We start from the raw sequence: 15,783 nt of genomic DNA on the forward strand, positions 1-15,783 counted from the left end.
TGTTTTTTTTCCTGGTCATGTTTCTTTCCTAGTGGTAAATCCAAGGGAACATAGTTTAGGTGGCAGCATTTATAGGTAACTGGGAAGGGCTGAAAGAGGCTGTTTTGATCTTGCAATGTCAGGCACTATGGTGATCGTGTGGCTCACATTTCAAGAAACCTGTTTTACCATAAGGAAATACGCCTGCAGAGCCTGAGCTAGAGAGAGTGGTCAGAGTCCATCCACACCCACTTCACTTACAAACGTATCAAACCCAACAGGCTGGGGCTTTCACAGCTAACCAGTGGTTACATATTAAGCTGCTGTATAGATCTGAACAGATTTTAAGAATTGTAAATTGTTAACAAGCTTTTCTGTCATCTTCAGGGAGAGCAGATCATCTGCCTCATCATTTAGACTTACGTTCCTGAAGTTTGTATGTATTAGAGGTCTACGCTGCACTGCCAAACCTTCTTACTCTGAATTTAGATATACCTTTCTGGTTTTGCCTTTATAATTCATAGGGAAACTGGATATTCTGAAGGTGTGGTTTTGTAGTTTTTGTTTTTATTTTTACATTCTCAGAGTTGGGGGAAGAAAATTTCATTTTCCTTTCCAAATTGCCAAAATTTAACTTATAGCGAAAGAGTTCTTAAAAATCATCATGGGGTGTTGTGGAAGAGACAGTGAAGAGGTTTGAAACAGACCACAAAAGAATCTGTTGGTAATCTGGTAAGATAAATCTGCCCTCTAAAAGTGTGAAATTAATTTTTTTGCAGCTCTTATGTATGGGGCAAGGAGGGCACTAATCCTTGTATTAGGAGATGGATTTTTAGGGGTCAGACTGTGAAGCTCAGAACAAGTGAGCAAATTGAAGTATTCCCATATTGTTTATTGAGGCAAAAATGATCATATAGTGATTTTTGCTAAGCTCTGTGTTAAATTTTTTTTTGTTGTTGTTGCTTCTTTTGAGAGCAAATTACTGGAATAAGGTATTATCAGGAGAAATTCAGAATTACCATCCTGCCTGTCCTTTGGCCTGGGGAAATGTGGCTCTATAAGCAGGAACAGAGCTGGAAGTTGAAGTCACGGTTCACCCCCAGAGTTCAGGGGCATGGTGGAAAGCTTCATTCTGAAGTTGACTTATTTCTAAACATACAAGATGATGTATTTCTGTCTTCCATATGTATTCCTTTGTTGTTTTTTTTTTTTCCTTCTTGCTCTGGATATTGTTCACAGTTATAGGGTCCCATTGGCTAGCAGAACATTGTGTTGTCTTCTGCATGGAAGGAATGACTGTACTGTGCGTGCACTGTTCTTAATGGACTTTTTCTCTCTTTCAGAAGAAGGAATGAAGAAAATGAGCAACATCTATGAATCAGCAGCCAATACCCTGGGAATATTTAACAGCCCATGCCTGACTAAAGTGGAGCTGCGAGTTGCATGCAAAGGCATATCGGATAGGGATGCCCTCTCAAAACCAGATCCTTGTGTCATCCTTAAAATGCAGTCACATGGCCAATGGTTTGAGGTGAGTGTATAATAAAAGAAAAATTATTCTTCTGATGCTTTAGGACAGCATAGAGAAACTGAGGCAAAATTCAAATAGCAAGAACAATAAAGAGAAGCCGCAATTTGAAGGCTGTGGCATAATCTTGTAAGAGTGAAGGGAGATTTTTTCCATTAACTCTAACACACTTTGAATCAGACTCTTAATGATACTCTGAAGTTCTCTATGGAGTCTAGATTAAAAATGAAGATGATTAAAAAATGAAGCATCGTAAAACTTCCCCTTAGGCCCTCTTGTTTCATAAAAGCTATATAATAGCAGAGATAATGATAGTGACCATCATGCTTTCCAATCTAAAGAAGAAAAATGCTGTGGAAGAGAGAAGTATTTATTACTAGTTGGCATGGAATTTGCAAATCAAACTACTCTGTCACCAAATTTTGAGCTTTACAGTTGGATTCATGGTTGAAGTTAGTAACTTAAACTAATGCATTTGCCTTATCAACTTGCATTGTTTTGTAGATTGCATATTTGATTAAAACTCCACTTTGGGTTATTTTGCCTAATCTTAGAAACCATTTGATTGATAAATGAAAACAAGATGTCTTTGAGACATGCAAATTGTAAATAAAGAACATTAGAATGGAATGTAATATTCTAAATGAAATCTTGGTAGTTATTTTACTTAAAAGTTACACTTGAGTGTTTGTGGTTAATCAAGCTAACAGGTGTGAGTTTTAATGGAAAGTATGCATGAGAAAACTAGGAATGTGTTAAACTCAGTTCTTATTTTGAGTGAGTAGTTATCTCTCTCTTTTCAGCAGTTTCAGCATTCAGAATAAGATTTTTACCTTATCTGTCAAAAGGTAAAAATAATAATAGCTGTGACCATATGCAGAAAGCAAAATCCTAAATTGATGAGTTTTTTTAATTTAGCATTTTCAGCCAAGTCTGTCAAACTTTGGGGGTTTTCTTCCAGTTATTCCAATTGTGTGGTTTTGACCTATGGACCTCTGAAATTTTTCCAGTGCAGGGTCAGCACCAGCATAGCCAGCTTAAGGTTTTTTAGTCGTAGTCTTCCTCTTTTCTTAGTTCACTGCTGTGGAACCATTAGATAGGTCCCTGGTAGAAAATCACACTGTAAGTAGAAATAAAACTCTCACAATTGTGCTAGTGCTACAAAATTGGTGTCTTCGTGTAATTGAAATTTAAGATGATATAATAGCCAAAAAAAGGGGTATTTCTAGCTAGCCGTGTAGAAAGGAACATTTAGCTGCACTGTATATAATCACTCAAATAGTCAAAATTAACCAAGCAATGGATTAAAGGTCAAAATAAGTGAAATGCCCCTGTTTGGAAAGAACAGACTGAAATCTTTTGGGCCATTTCAGTTCTCTGAATAACTTTGAGTGTGTTTCACACAGTTTGTCTGTGCCCAGTTATGAGTAGGGTAAGTGGCTTTGCATTATATAGTCTTATGTTGTAATGGAGATTCCCTTTATTTGATGTGGTTTTTAATTTGGAAAGTGATTTTCTGAATAGAGTAATTCTTGCAAAACAGATCTTCTCACTGATACAATTCTCATCTTATGCCAGTTGTTCCTACTGTTTAATGAAAGTCCAGGGTACTCATTTCAGTATGAACAAAAAGTTTTTATTAGTTCATGTTCCTATCAGTGCTGCAGAGCTAATACAGCTCTGAGATGCTGAGCCTTTTCCTATTCTGGCCCACACATTCTCAGCAGAATTTTTAATTAAGTTCCACTTGCTGAGTTAAATTGAGCAGAGTCACTCAGGTATAGCTGAAGACATAATTGGCTGGAAGAATTTTCTGCTGATGACAATCAATGGTCCAGCAAGACCTGAGACAGCAGGCAAACTAATAATTTAAAAAAAAAAAAATCTAGTTAGCAATGAAGTGAATATATTCAACATAGAAATCACTAAATGACAACCCAGGGAGGAGTGGAACTTAGTTTTGCATCTATGGATTTAGTGACTTCACATACTTGACTTGAATTTCAAGATAACTTGAACCTCCTGGAGGTTGGATATTTCCAAACAGACTGTAGCAAAATCCAGTATTACTGAAACATGCATACTGATCGCATATTCTGTCTGTGTGGAAGATTTATGAACCTGTGAGCAGCTGTGTTGAAGGTGACTGAAATACAGGTTGTGGTCTGTGTATGGTGGTGCTCTTGCAAACAGGTGCTTTTAAAATGTATGGAAGGTACTGAGGACTTACAGCACAGCCCCTACTGGGTCAGATGCAGCTGAAGCTGGTGGCCTTAAGTTGATGGGACTGCATTGTGAGTGGTATTAGAGATGCTAGGACGTGATGGATTCACTCTACAGATGCAGACAATCCTTGAAAGCGAGAAATCTGTGCATATTTGTCTCTGGGAAAATTTTGATAAAACATGTCAGCCTGAGGAGAATTTATTTTTTCACTTCTGCAGTACTGTGTGTGCATCTGTGTGTGTTTGTGTAACTTATGCCACCCGCATGTATAAATATAAAATGAAAATACGCATGCTGTTGTAGAGTGGGTAGGTGCCATTTCCAGAGATTGGAAATGGCATATGTGTGTTTTAATTTTTTTTAAGTGTGATTGTTTTCCTGGTTTGGTTTTTTTGTGGATTTTGGTTTTGTTTGTTTTCAGTCACAGATGGCTGAGATTGGAAGGGACCTCTAGAAGTCACCTGATCCAACCCCAGTGCTCAAGCAAGGGATACCTAGAGCCAGTTGCCCAGGTCTGTGTCTAGATGGTTTTTTAATATACCTGAGGAGGAGGACTCCAGAACCTCCCTGGGCAACTTGTCCCAGTACGTAGTCACACTCACAGTAAAAAAAGTGTTTCCTGATATTCAGAGGGAACCTCCTATGTTTCAGCTGTTGTCCTCTGGTCCTGGCACTGGCCACCATTGAAAAGAAGCCTGGCTCCGCCTTCTTTGCAACCTCCTTTCAGGTATTTATATACATTGATAAGATTTCCCCTGAGCACGCCAGGTATGGCCTCATCCATCCTGAGTAGAGAGGAAGGATGACCTCCCTTGATCTTCTGGCAAAACTTTCTCTAATGCAGCCAAGGATACCATATGTCTTTGCCACAAGGGCACGCTGCTGGCTAATGTTCCACTCAGTGTCCACAGGGACTCCCAGGTTCTTTTCTGCAAAGCTACTTTCCAGCTGATTGTGACCCTCGAGGTACTGGTTCATGGGGTTATTCCTCTACAAGGGTAGGGCTCTGTTCTTCGCTCTGTTGAACTTCATGAGGTTGCTGTTGGCTCATTCCTCCAGGCTGTCAAGGTCCCTCTGGATGGCAGCACAATGCCCTGGTGTATCAGCCACACCTCCCAGTTTGTCATCTGCAAACTTGCTGAGGGTACACTCTGCCCCATCATCCAGATCATTACTGAAGATGTATAACAGGACTGGATCCAGTATTGATCCCTGTGGTACACAGCTACTTACTGGCCTCCATCTAGACTTTGCATTGCCAATGACCATACTCTGGGCCCAGCCGTTCCACCAATTTTCGATCCATCTCACTGTCTGCTCATCCATCCCGTACATCAACAGCTCCTCTATGAGGATCTTATGGGAGACAGTATCAAAGGCCTTACTGAAGTCCAGACAGATGATATCCACCGCTTTACTCTCATCTAGCAAGCCAGTCACTTCATCATAGAAATTCTTCAAGCTGGTCAAGCATGACTTCTCGTTGGTGAAGCCATATTGACTACTCCTGATTTTCTCATCCTTAATATGCCTTGAAATGGTTTCCAGGATTAGCTGCTCTATCACTTTCCCAGGAATCAAGGTGAGGCTGACCAGCCTATAGTTCTCTGGGTCATTTGAAGACGGCCACATTACTCCTCAGATGTGAAACCATTCAGAACACAGACAGGACATGGACAAGTACTCAAAAAAGCCTCAGCGTCTTGATTCTGGTCCCTATATACTTGATGTTTTTTCTCTTCCTGTCTGGGTAGATGTTTCCCTATAAACAAACCTGCATGCACAGATGTGCACACATCTCCCCCCCCATTTCTCTGTATAGGTATGTTGATGCTATCTGAAAGCACTATCTCCACCAACATTGAATTAAAATGGTATATTGTCTCCCAGGAAAATCAGCTGTTTACTCTCTCTCACATGAAGTTTGTATTTTTAGCCTGAGAGGACAGGGTGTGATACAGCAGAATTTAAGATTATGCTATCCATATGTACTAAAAGACAATTTGCTGCTCCAGAGCTGAATTTTAGCTCTTCTGGCCTTAGTTTTAGGCAGGCACGTTTGCAGGGGGGGCAAGTGTTGTAGTTTTTAAACTGTTTGAGTTAAGATGGCTGTTTTTCCCTATTGATTGTGTTCTAGGAGTTTAATTATTGGACTAGGCTTCAGATGATGAATAGTTGAGTGGGGTAGTGGAATCAGGGGAAGGTACGTGATGATAAATTCCTTTGCTCCAATGATTATTTTACCCACTGCAGTGTGAATGTCCTTGTATAATAAATATTAATTGCGTATAGCGCTTGTCCTGGTTTTGGCTGGGATAGAGTTAATTTTCTTCCTAGTAGCTAGTGTAGTGCTGTGTTTTGGATATAGTATGAGAATAATGTTGATAACACACTGATGTTTTAGCTGCTGCTAAGTAGTGCTGACACTAGTCAAGGACTTTTCAGCTTCTCATGCCCTGCCAGCGAGAAGCTGGGAGGGGGGCATAGCCAGGACAGCTGACCCAAACTGGCCAAAGGGATATTCCATACCATATGATGTTGTGTTCAGTATATAAACTGGGGTGACTATATAAACTGGACACCATGGCTTGGGAACTGGCTGAGTATCGGTCAGTGGTTGGTGAGCAATGGTATTGTGCATCCCTTGTTTTGTGTATTCTTTTTATTGTTATTCCTTTCCTTTTCTGTCCTATTAAACTGTCTGTATCTCAACCCATGATTCTTACTTTTTTTTCTGATTTCTCTCCCTCATCCTGCTGCGGGGCGAGAGTGAGCGAGCGGCTGTGTGGCACTTAGTTGCGGGCTGGGGTTAAACCACAACACACTGCAGTCTTCAGCTGAGATGTGCTAGCACTGAAATTCTCATTAACTTCATATTTCTAAGAAAGTAGCTTGGGCCTGTTTGCAGGTTGTTATCTGCGTATGGCAAGTGCACATCTTATTTTGAAAATTGAGTAAGTTGCTGAGCCTGTGTCTGGTCATACAAGATTTACATGAGAGCAGGAGGTGTAATATAGCCTGATGTAGCCAGATGAAACAGCATGTCTGTAACCATGAAAAGAGAAGAGGAGCTTAGGAAGACAGTAGACATGTTTGAAAATCAGGGAGAGCTTCCTGTAGCTGTGCTCTTACCGCTTTCTGCAGCAGGACGTAGAGTATCTGCGAACTTGTGGATTTGAACAACCATCTGGAGTTTTTGCTTTTTCCCCTAAGTTTTTATTAAACTTGAAGTAACTGCAGAGCAAATAAAGCAGCACCCAAGGACAACACGCAGTTGCTAAAATTCATGTTGATGGAATTGGGTGAAATTTTTTGGATGGATAGGTTTGTTTACTGAAATAGGTTTTTTTGTTGTTGTTGTTAAAACGTTATCTGAAGTCACAAATTTGGTGAAACTCAAGTGAGCTTTGATTTAAAATGTGTAGGGCAAACTCACAACTTTTCATTTCGGTGTTTTTAAAAGCAAAAGGCATTCACTTGTCATTTAGCATGACATTTGAATTCAAGGATGAGCTTGGCATGATTAAAAAACCCCAAACCTTTTTTTTTTTTTTTTTTTTTTTTTGCTTTTGCTTTGAGCACTAACCCTGTACATCCACACAGACCTTCATGCAAACAGACAGTAGAGACCAGTTAGCTTGGAAATGCATGGAACTAATTAATGTATAGAATACCAGTAGAACCCATTAAACAGGCTACCTAGGCATCAAGCTATAGGAAGGAAACAGTCTTGCTCTTAATCTGTATTTGCTTTTCCCCTTAGTTTGCTCTCTCTTTTGTTTCATTTCTGAATTAATTCCAGTGTTGTTCTCCTTCCTCTGCCTCCTCACCTGCCTCAGCTTCCCATATCCATGCCCAGCACCTGCTGCCTCATTTTGCTGCTCTGCATATTGGAGGGTGGGGGAGATCCCTGCTCCTTCCTAGCATGGGGGAAGGATCTGAAGAGAAGACCTTGAGGCAAACTTCAGCTACTTGTTTCCATAGATACTGAAAAGTCTCTCTCATGTTACCCATCTGTGGCTGTTACAGCCTACTGCAAAAGCCAACAATCCATGAAATAGGGGAGTCTGTGGGTTGTCATGTTCCATGCCTCTACTAAACTGTTCCAATATAACTACAAAAGCACTGTGAAGAGGAAAAAAAAATACACATACATATATAAATAAACCCAAATAAATACGTCTTTTTCAGTTTATGTAGATGAACAGAATGTAATAGATGAAGCATTTGGATGTAAGTGAAAGTTTAATGATCAGAAACAAGAACTACTACCACCAGCAGCTGTACAGAATCCGGCTTAAGGCCTGTCTAACTCCATCTCGCATCTGCTAGTTGGTGACAGTGAAAAAGTGTGAGATCAGGGAAATATAAAAGTGTCTTTCCAGCCTGCTCTGCCAGCCCTCAGTAATCTCAGGGAGTTCTTAAATAAGAGTTTGTGTCTTTGTAATTTTTTTCTACCAAAAACATTGGTAGAATAAGTTCCATAACTTTGTGTCCTGGTTTCAGCCAGGGTAGAGTTAGTTTTCTTCATAGAAGCTAGTGTGAGGCTGTTTTGGATTTGGGATGAGAAAATGTTGATAAGGTGCTGATGTTTTGAGTTGTTGCTCAGTAGTCAAGGACAGTCCAGCTTCTCGTGCTGGCCTGCAGCGAGCAGGCTGGGGGTGCCCGGGAAGCTGGGAGGGGACACAGCCAGGACAGCTGACCCAGGCTGGCCAAAGAGATATTCCATACCATATAACATCATGCTCAGTATATAAAGCTGGGACAAAGAAGAAGGAAGGGGTAGAGGGAAGTTCGGAGTTATGGTGTCTGTCTTCCCAAGAAACCATTACGCGTGACGGAGCCCTGCTTTCCTGGCGATGGCTGAACACCTGCCTGACAATGGGAAGTGGTGAATGAATTCCCTGTTTTGCTTTGCTTGTGTGCACAGCTTTTGCTTTACTTATTAAACTGTCTTTATCTCAAACCATGAATTTCCTCACTTTTACTCTTCTGATTCTCTCCCGTGTCCCACCGTGGGGGAGTGAGCGAGCGGCTGCGTGGTGCTTAGTTGCTAGCTGGGGCTAAACCATGACACTTTGTTCAAATAACTTTTAAAGTTTTTATATTTAAAAAATAAACTTTCATGATATCCTGGGACATAAGAGTTCTGCAGCTTAAGTCATGGTTGAATAAAGTAATATTACTTGTATCTTTTGAACTTGCCCCTTGCTGATTCATTTTAAGTCCCTTGTCCCTGTATTGGAGGAGACACTGAAAATCTCTGTTCATTTTCTCAATGCCATTTGGAATTATAGTCTTCTGATTTGTCTGTGACTGTATAAGAAGGCAAGCATTATGTCCTACATTTTGAAGATTAAGCATATCTAGCCCATCAAGGAACATGGATTAGTCTGGATGGTTATTTGAACTATGTTTATTTCAGAACATTTTAGAGATGTAGTGCCAAAAGCTATTGCCATATTCCCATAGAGATTTTCAGGCAGTGATTTGGGATTTATTCTCTGCTTTAAAGAGATGCAAGTCTTCACAGTGGGCTGGTTTATTGGATGTTTGGTGGCTCTTTGGAATTTTTTTTTAATAATAGCCAGTGCTAGAGGTGATTCTAGATAGTCTTTTTCTGATTTCATTCTAAGATTTCCACTTGGTGAACAAACTTCCTGTATAAAATGAGTTGTAAGTAGTGAGCTAACAGTAAGATAAGCATACCATCTTATGAAGATCTTTCTCTGACAAAGAAAGGGAGTTATAAAGCTCTGATGAGATGTTTTGTGTCACGTTATGCACAATTTGGTGGCAGGGAGCTGCTTTCGCTGAATAGCTATTATGAAATTAGCTCTTTTCATTGTGAAGAAACTTCATTTTGTTTGCAGATTTGTGGGTTTTTCTCTTCTGGATGTAGAATGGGGCTGATAACTGGGAATGTTAGCTGCATTTTCTTGGGCTAAAGCTTAGGTCAAAGTCTTTAATGAAATACTAGATTTATTGTAAATATGTTTGGATTCATGCAAATCTTGGTTGATGAAAGACAAGGGGGAAGAATTGAAATGAGAAAGACCTTAATCAGAAAAGAAAAGCTATGAGATTCGTTTTTAATTAAGCCACCACGTAGCCAATGTCCTACCATTCCTGACTTGGAGCTGGCAATCTAGTTGATCGGCCCCTACTGCCCAGATCTCTCAGGTCTTTAAAGCACTTAGTCTCGTGCACAGATGTGTGCCCTGCACATCTTGTAGGTGATGATCTGGTAGCACAAGTGCTGATTGCTGACCTTTGGACCTAAGAAATGGGAACAGTCCTGCTGCATTCATTTCTCAAGGAGTATTCCTAGACGATGATGCTTAAGAGTTTTTCAGGTACCATTAGACCCCTCTTGTTCTAACCTGTCAAACAGAAAACTGTGATTTTTATTTACACCGCAGCAATGTGCCTGTGTATATGCCTCTATAGCCTATTGTATCATCATAATTCAATATTGTACTTTCTCCTTTTTTGTTAAGTGTATGTTGATGCTAGTGAATGTTTCTTTGCTCAAGACTGCTTGGTAACCTCCATTGCTGCCAAGATTTGCTTTTAGCTTCTGCTTGCTGCTGCTGGTAAATTTCCCTGAAGTCTTTCCGTTTGGTGTGAATGACAGACAGCTCATCTTTTCAACCAGCCTTTTGGAAGGCTGCGGGGTCAGGCTGTAGGCTAATTGAATATTTTATCTTGATCCGTTCTTGGCCTGAATGCATCTAATTGGATATTTTACTTCCCAAGCCCTAATATTTTGGAGGTGTCCTCTGTTCCAAGGGTTTGCCTGTTGAAGAGCTCCTGTCTTTAACTCTTTCAGGAAAAAGAAAATTCCTCCACATGAAAGGAATCTACTGTGTAGTTTTTCTCCATTACAGAACATCTCTCATTCTGTTCAACTCCTAATGCACTGAGTACAATAAACTCAAAACCTGGAATTGCATTTTTATATTAGCCTTCTTTGTAAAAAGACAGACAACCGTTCTCTCCCATGTCTTTTCCAAATACTTAGACAAAGTCAGAAATCTGAAAACTAAAGGCTGTAAATCTTTCGTGTTGTCAAATATTTGATTAGAAGCTGGTACTGGGAATTTTTTCCTCCTGTGCCTAATTCAGAAACAGGAACATCATCAGGTTTTGGATGACATTTTTGGGTTTACACCCCAGGCACTAAAAAGTGACTATTTTAAATCCATTTTATAATCACTCTTCTTTGGTTTTATTTCATCCATCACTGCTGCTTTCTCTTGAGCCTCCTCTTTATCTCAGCATTTAAACATAGCCACAGTGCTTTTTCTCCTGTCTTTTTAAATCAACTAATCTTTAAATTTGAACTTACTTGAATCAGACAGATTGTCTCAACTGAAGTCAAATACTGTCACATTGAGTCAATATATATGAACTATCATAATGTCCCACTAGCTCAAACAGCAATTTCTGCCTCTATAGTGCAGTTTTTGAAATGTAATGCATGCGCAGAGGAGAAAAAGAGAAAACTTGCATTGTAGAAGTCTGTTTTTGTACTGAGAGTGGTCATATTTGGGCTGGCTGCTTCTCTCTACTAGAGCTGTGGGATCCCCTGCTGCAGTAACAGCAGGAGGTTGGCTTCTGGCTGTATCTGTCCAACTAAATCTCTTCAGGTCCCTTGTCTTCATGTCATGGCAGAGTGAAGAGTTGTTTTTCTCATAGTTTACATAAATGAATAAAAACAAGTGTACTCCCGGGAAGCAGGAGGGAGCACTTATATAGAGAGGTCGTAAAAGCTACATGGTCTCTCCCTGATCCTGTGCCCTGGAGCATCCTCTACTGGGAAGATCTGCTGTTGGGACCAATTTCTAGGAGCCTTCTGCCTGGTAAATCTGCCTCTAGGAGAGCCACGAATATGAAAGAATCAAAAGACTTGTGGGATCACATAGTTTTTTTTCCATGTTAGGAAATAGTTACCTACTTAAAAATCAGTTTAATACTGTACTAGCTTAGATGAAAATCTGAATGACCTGTACTTGTTTATATCCTGTTTCAGTGTCCAGTGGATCAGTGATTGTGGAAATAATTGAAGAATTCTGTTTGTTTCTTGTGAACAATTTCTGTATAACATGCTCCAGCTGCCATCTTCAATCAGTGCATTTCGGTGTTTTTGCAAGCAGCACTATGCACATATCTTCCCATTTGTACCTATGAAGGAGGGAACTGGGCTGGCTGCTCAGTTGTCAGTTTTCTTTATGCCTTTGCAAACATTTGTGTATTGTTGCTGGTAGAAATATCTTGAATGGTTTTAAGCCACCTGAAAATTTTGCCTTCATCTTAACTGTTGAGCAATTTGATCGCAGACATGAAATGTCAAGAAGTGGCAGGAGTTCTCATTTATTCTTGTATTTATCACATTTGGTCAAAATACTATGGCTGACAAAGTATATGACTATTAATAAGCTTTTTTGCCTTAGAAACAGGGCACCTTAATTACTTCCCCCACAAACTGTAACTATTTCTTTGTTATTATTGCACTTTTGACAGTATTTCTAATGATCCTAAGATGTGCTTGCAAACAGCACCTGTAGCCATGCTGTATATTTGATGGTCTCAATTCATGCTTCACTAACTTTTCACAACTTTTTCTCAAAATAATGTCCCATGGAAGCTGGGACTCTTAAACAGAGTTCTCAGTCATTTTAATAAAACAAGGGTTTTCTAATATTTACTTTTAAACCAGGTCTAGCCTTGTAGTTTTGTATGAGTACGTTTAAAAAAAAAAAAAAAAAAAGGGGAGACCATTCAAAATATTTTCAATATTATCAAAGGGAGATATCAGGAAAAGGAAGGCTTTACCATGCCCCCATTGCTTTGTCAAGACTGGGTAACTGGCTTGGTAATTTCTATGTTTATAGAATACATATGCAGTTGCCTCTCACACCTGTAAGACTGAACACTGATGTATGGTATGTATTATTAGTACTCTTCATGTTATCCAGAACATATGTAGGGTCAGGAATAGATCTGGGGGCTTGCAAATACCCTCCTTTCTATGGCCAGCTGAGAATCATGATTTTCTGCTGCTGCAGAAAGGAATCAGCCTCTAAAATCTGCACCAGTAATCTCTGTTTGCACAAAAAAAGGACACTTGAGCTTTTCTCTACACAAGTGTGTAAGGATAACCTTTAAGCAGCATGATGGCCTCGTCAGGTGAAGGTGCTTGAGGGGGAGAGGTATCCTTGTTTTCGTGTGTCCCTGTGAGGCAGAGACAAGGTAACCTGAACTGAGAATGTACAGGTGGTGGGAAAGCTTCAGCTATGGCTCCCTTGCAGGTCAAGATAAAAGAATTGACAGCCATGAAGGATGAACTTCACAAAGAGCTTGCTTTTTCTCCTTCTTTCCCTTTCACTCGGGAATTAAAACAGAGATTATAAAAATAAAAGCTGGGATGTGTTTTCTCATGCAATACTGTACTAGGTTTTCACAGATACAGATCCTCAGAAGAGCTTTTTCAGTGGCATTCAGCAGATGAAAGAAACAAAAGAGCTGATAATAAAAATATGAGAAATAGTTAGAGAAATGGTACTGCTACTTTAAAAAAACAAGTTTTGATTCCTGGTGAAGAGGTAGCACAGAATGCCAGTAGCTCATGTGGCTGAACAGCCTTAGGGGAGAACTTTGCAGAAATCCAGCCCCAGTCTGAGAAGTGGGGGGGATACCTTATCAGAACATTTAGCATTAAGTGTATCTGACTGCTTTAAGTATTCTTTGGCATCAACCAACAGGAAAAATACTACAGTTCTGCATGGGAGGGATTGTCATACTGCCATCAGCAGCCCAACATTCAAAAAAATCCATATGTTTTTGATCCTTTTGCCCTCTTTCCTTGCAGTTTAATTATCTGTCCATCAGATATGTAATATTTTAAAATTAGATGCAGAGTCTAAGCCTGCTTTTATCATGGGCAGGCAGATGGACATTTCAGATTAGCTCAGTGATATGTCTGCTTCTCATGAGCTGTTTATTACAGATACACAAACTTCACACATCTCCAGGACAGATTTTAAGCCTGACTTGACTTTAGTAGTCTGACAGATTATGGTAGACCTACAGCAAACAGGAAGCTTTGGAACTGTATCTACTGTAAGTAGATAATTCACTTGATTGATTCAGTACACTCTTAATCTGTAGCATCAGGATGGGACTGAGAGATTGTCAGCAACCTGAACCTCTTCTGCTTTTACAGAGCCTAATATGAATTGTTACCTGAAGGGAAAGAGCAGTTATGAAACTCTGAGAATAATTGATATAGAAAAATAAGCTGAATTACTGTGACTGTTCTTTGAAAAGTCTTCTATTCAAATATTGATTTACTAGAAATACCAAATTCATTAAGCTGATTTGGTTTAAAACCAGTGTATAACAAGATAACATGCTGTTCATATGAATTGATGGAGTTTAAGTTTACACCAAGGAAAGTAAAAGCAATTTCACTGGAACTGTTGTTTTTCATCTTCCCTCATGTTTGGTAGTAGCTTAAAAATATATTGCGTTAGTTATGTTGTAATCAGACCAGAATATAGACTCCATGAAATCTAACTGAGAATTGAAATGCTCAAATTACATTTCCATATAAATGTGCTGACCTTATCTGTTAACAAATATTTTCAGTCTTTGCCTGAAATTTTTTGTTTGTTTTTGAAAAATGGAATGAATTGGCTTTTTTTCTCCCCTTGAAAACTTTACAGTTTTGCATATAAAATCCACGAAATCTAAGCAGAGACATGTTGCATCAATTATCTTCATAGTTCTGCATTGAGCTTTCTTATATAGCTTGTGGTATTCATCTTGTATTTGATGCTGGTGGGTGCTCAGAGTATACACACAACAGAATACAAAGCCAGAGTTTATTTCTGTATAAATTACCTCCTCCCATCCTGATTTCCGTTTAAAAAAGCAGTGACTGCATCATGAAAAGTAGGTTTCTGTCTCTTTTGAATTTTACTTGTTAAAAAAATGGGACTTTTTGCCCATTAGCTCATAGGTTGCAGACCACCACACTGACTGAAGTGTTCTTGTGCTTTTGCTGCAGCTTTGCTTTAGGTGTTTCACATTTTCTCTTTGGAAGCTAAGACTATGTCCCAGTAAAATAGCAGAATCATGATTTCTCCTTTTGTTTCTTTTACTGCCCTTTGTGTTCTCCGAACAAAGATCCCAGACAGTGGCATGTGTAAGCTAGTAAAAGACTACCTCAGAGGAGTAAATCAACAGGGCTGAAAAAATCCCCTATTCCTGACAGAGAGCTTGGAGTGGCAGTTACCCGCACTGCACCACTGCTGGGGACAGCAAAGCAAAATGCTTTTACCAATCCTGGCTCTACAAAGGTCCTTACTTGCTAAGAAAACGTCAAGGCACTACGGACAGTCTATACAAAGTCTGTGCTATTTGGGTGTAGGTTGCTTAGGTGACATAGCTCGACAGATTTACCTGCCTTTTGTTCAAAATGTCACACTTAAAGATGTTGAAACAAAAATATGTGATAAACCAGTTCTTGGTTTAAACAGTCTCCTCTAGAAGAGCATATAAGTCATTTGAACTAGAATCATTGCTGTTGCTCTGTCAATAATTTCTATGCTCAAAGACCTCCACTGTATTGTTCAGCCAGTTTCTTTATAATTTAGGTTGAAATCCACCATAAAATTTTTACTACAACTGTAAGGTATATCTCATCATTTTGTGAGATGCTCAGTTTTTATTCAATATCACCAACACAGGACATTGTGTTTTTGAAGCAGAAAACTATCCATTGTGGTCATCTAAATTTGTCATGATATACTTAATCAGAGGGAACAATATGAAATTTGAGGCTTCTGCTTTTCAAATGTTTGGAAAAACTTGTTACCTTACTATTGCATCAGCCAGCTCATGTGTGCTGTTGGTGTTGAACTGGCTGCTGCTCTAGAACCGAGTGCACTACATCACTTCTATATGCTTCTTCAGGGAAACATTATGATGATCACTGTACCTTGTATTTAACTTCAAATGCTGTTTGAGGGCTGATTAGTCTG

The 15,783-nt window shown here is 39.4% G+C and overlaps 1 protein-coding gene across 1 annotated transcript in view; it reads left to right on the top strand.

The window, feature by feature from the left end:
* Positions 1-1,322: 1,322 nt before the first annotated feature.
* CPNE4 (copine 4) overlaps positions 1,323-15,783 on the top strand; it is a 206,273-nt gene continuing 191,812 nt past the window's right edge. Inside the window, exon 1 of the mRNA XM_081996851.1 lies at positions 1,323-1,510. Within this exon, the coding sequence (XP_081852977.1) occupies positions 1,331-1,510 (180 nt within the window). The 5' untranslated portion in view covers positions 1,323-1,330. The remainder of the gene's footprint in view (positions 1,511-15,783) is intronic.

The sequence above is a fragment of the Phaethon aethereus genome, assembly GCF_964289735.1.
Source record: "Phaethon aethereus genome assembly, chromosome: 2".
NCBI lineage: Eukaryota > Metazoa > Chordata > Aves > Phaethontiformes > Phaethontidae > Phaethon > Phaethon aethereus.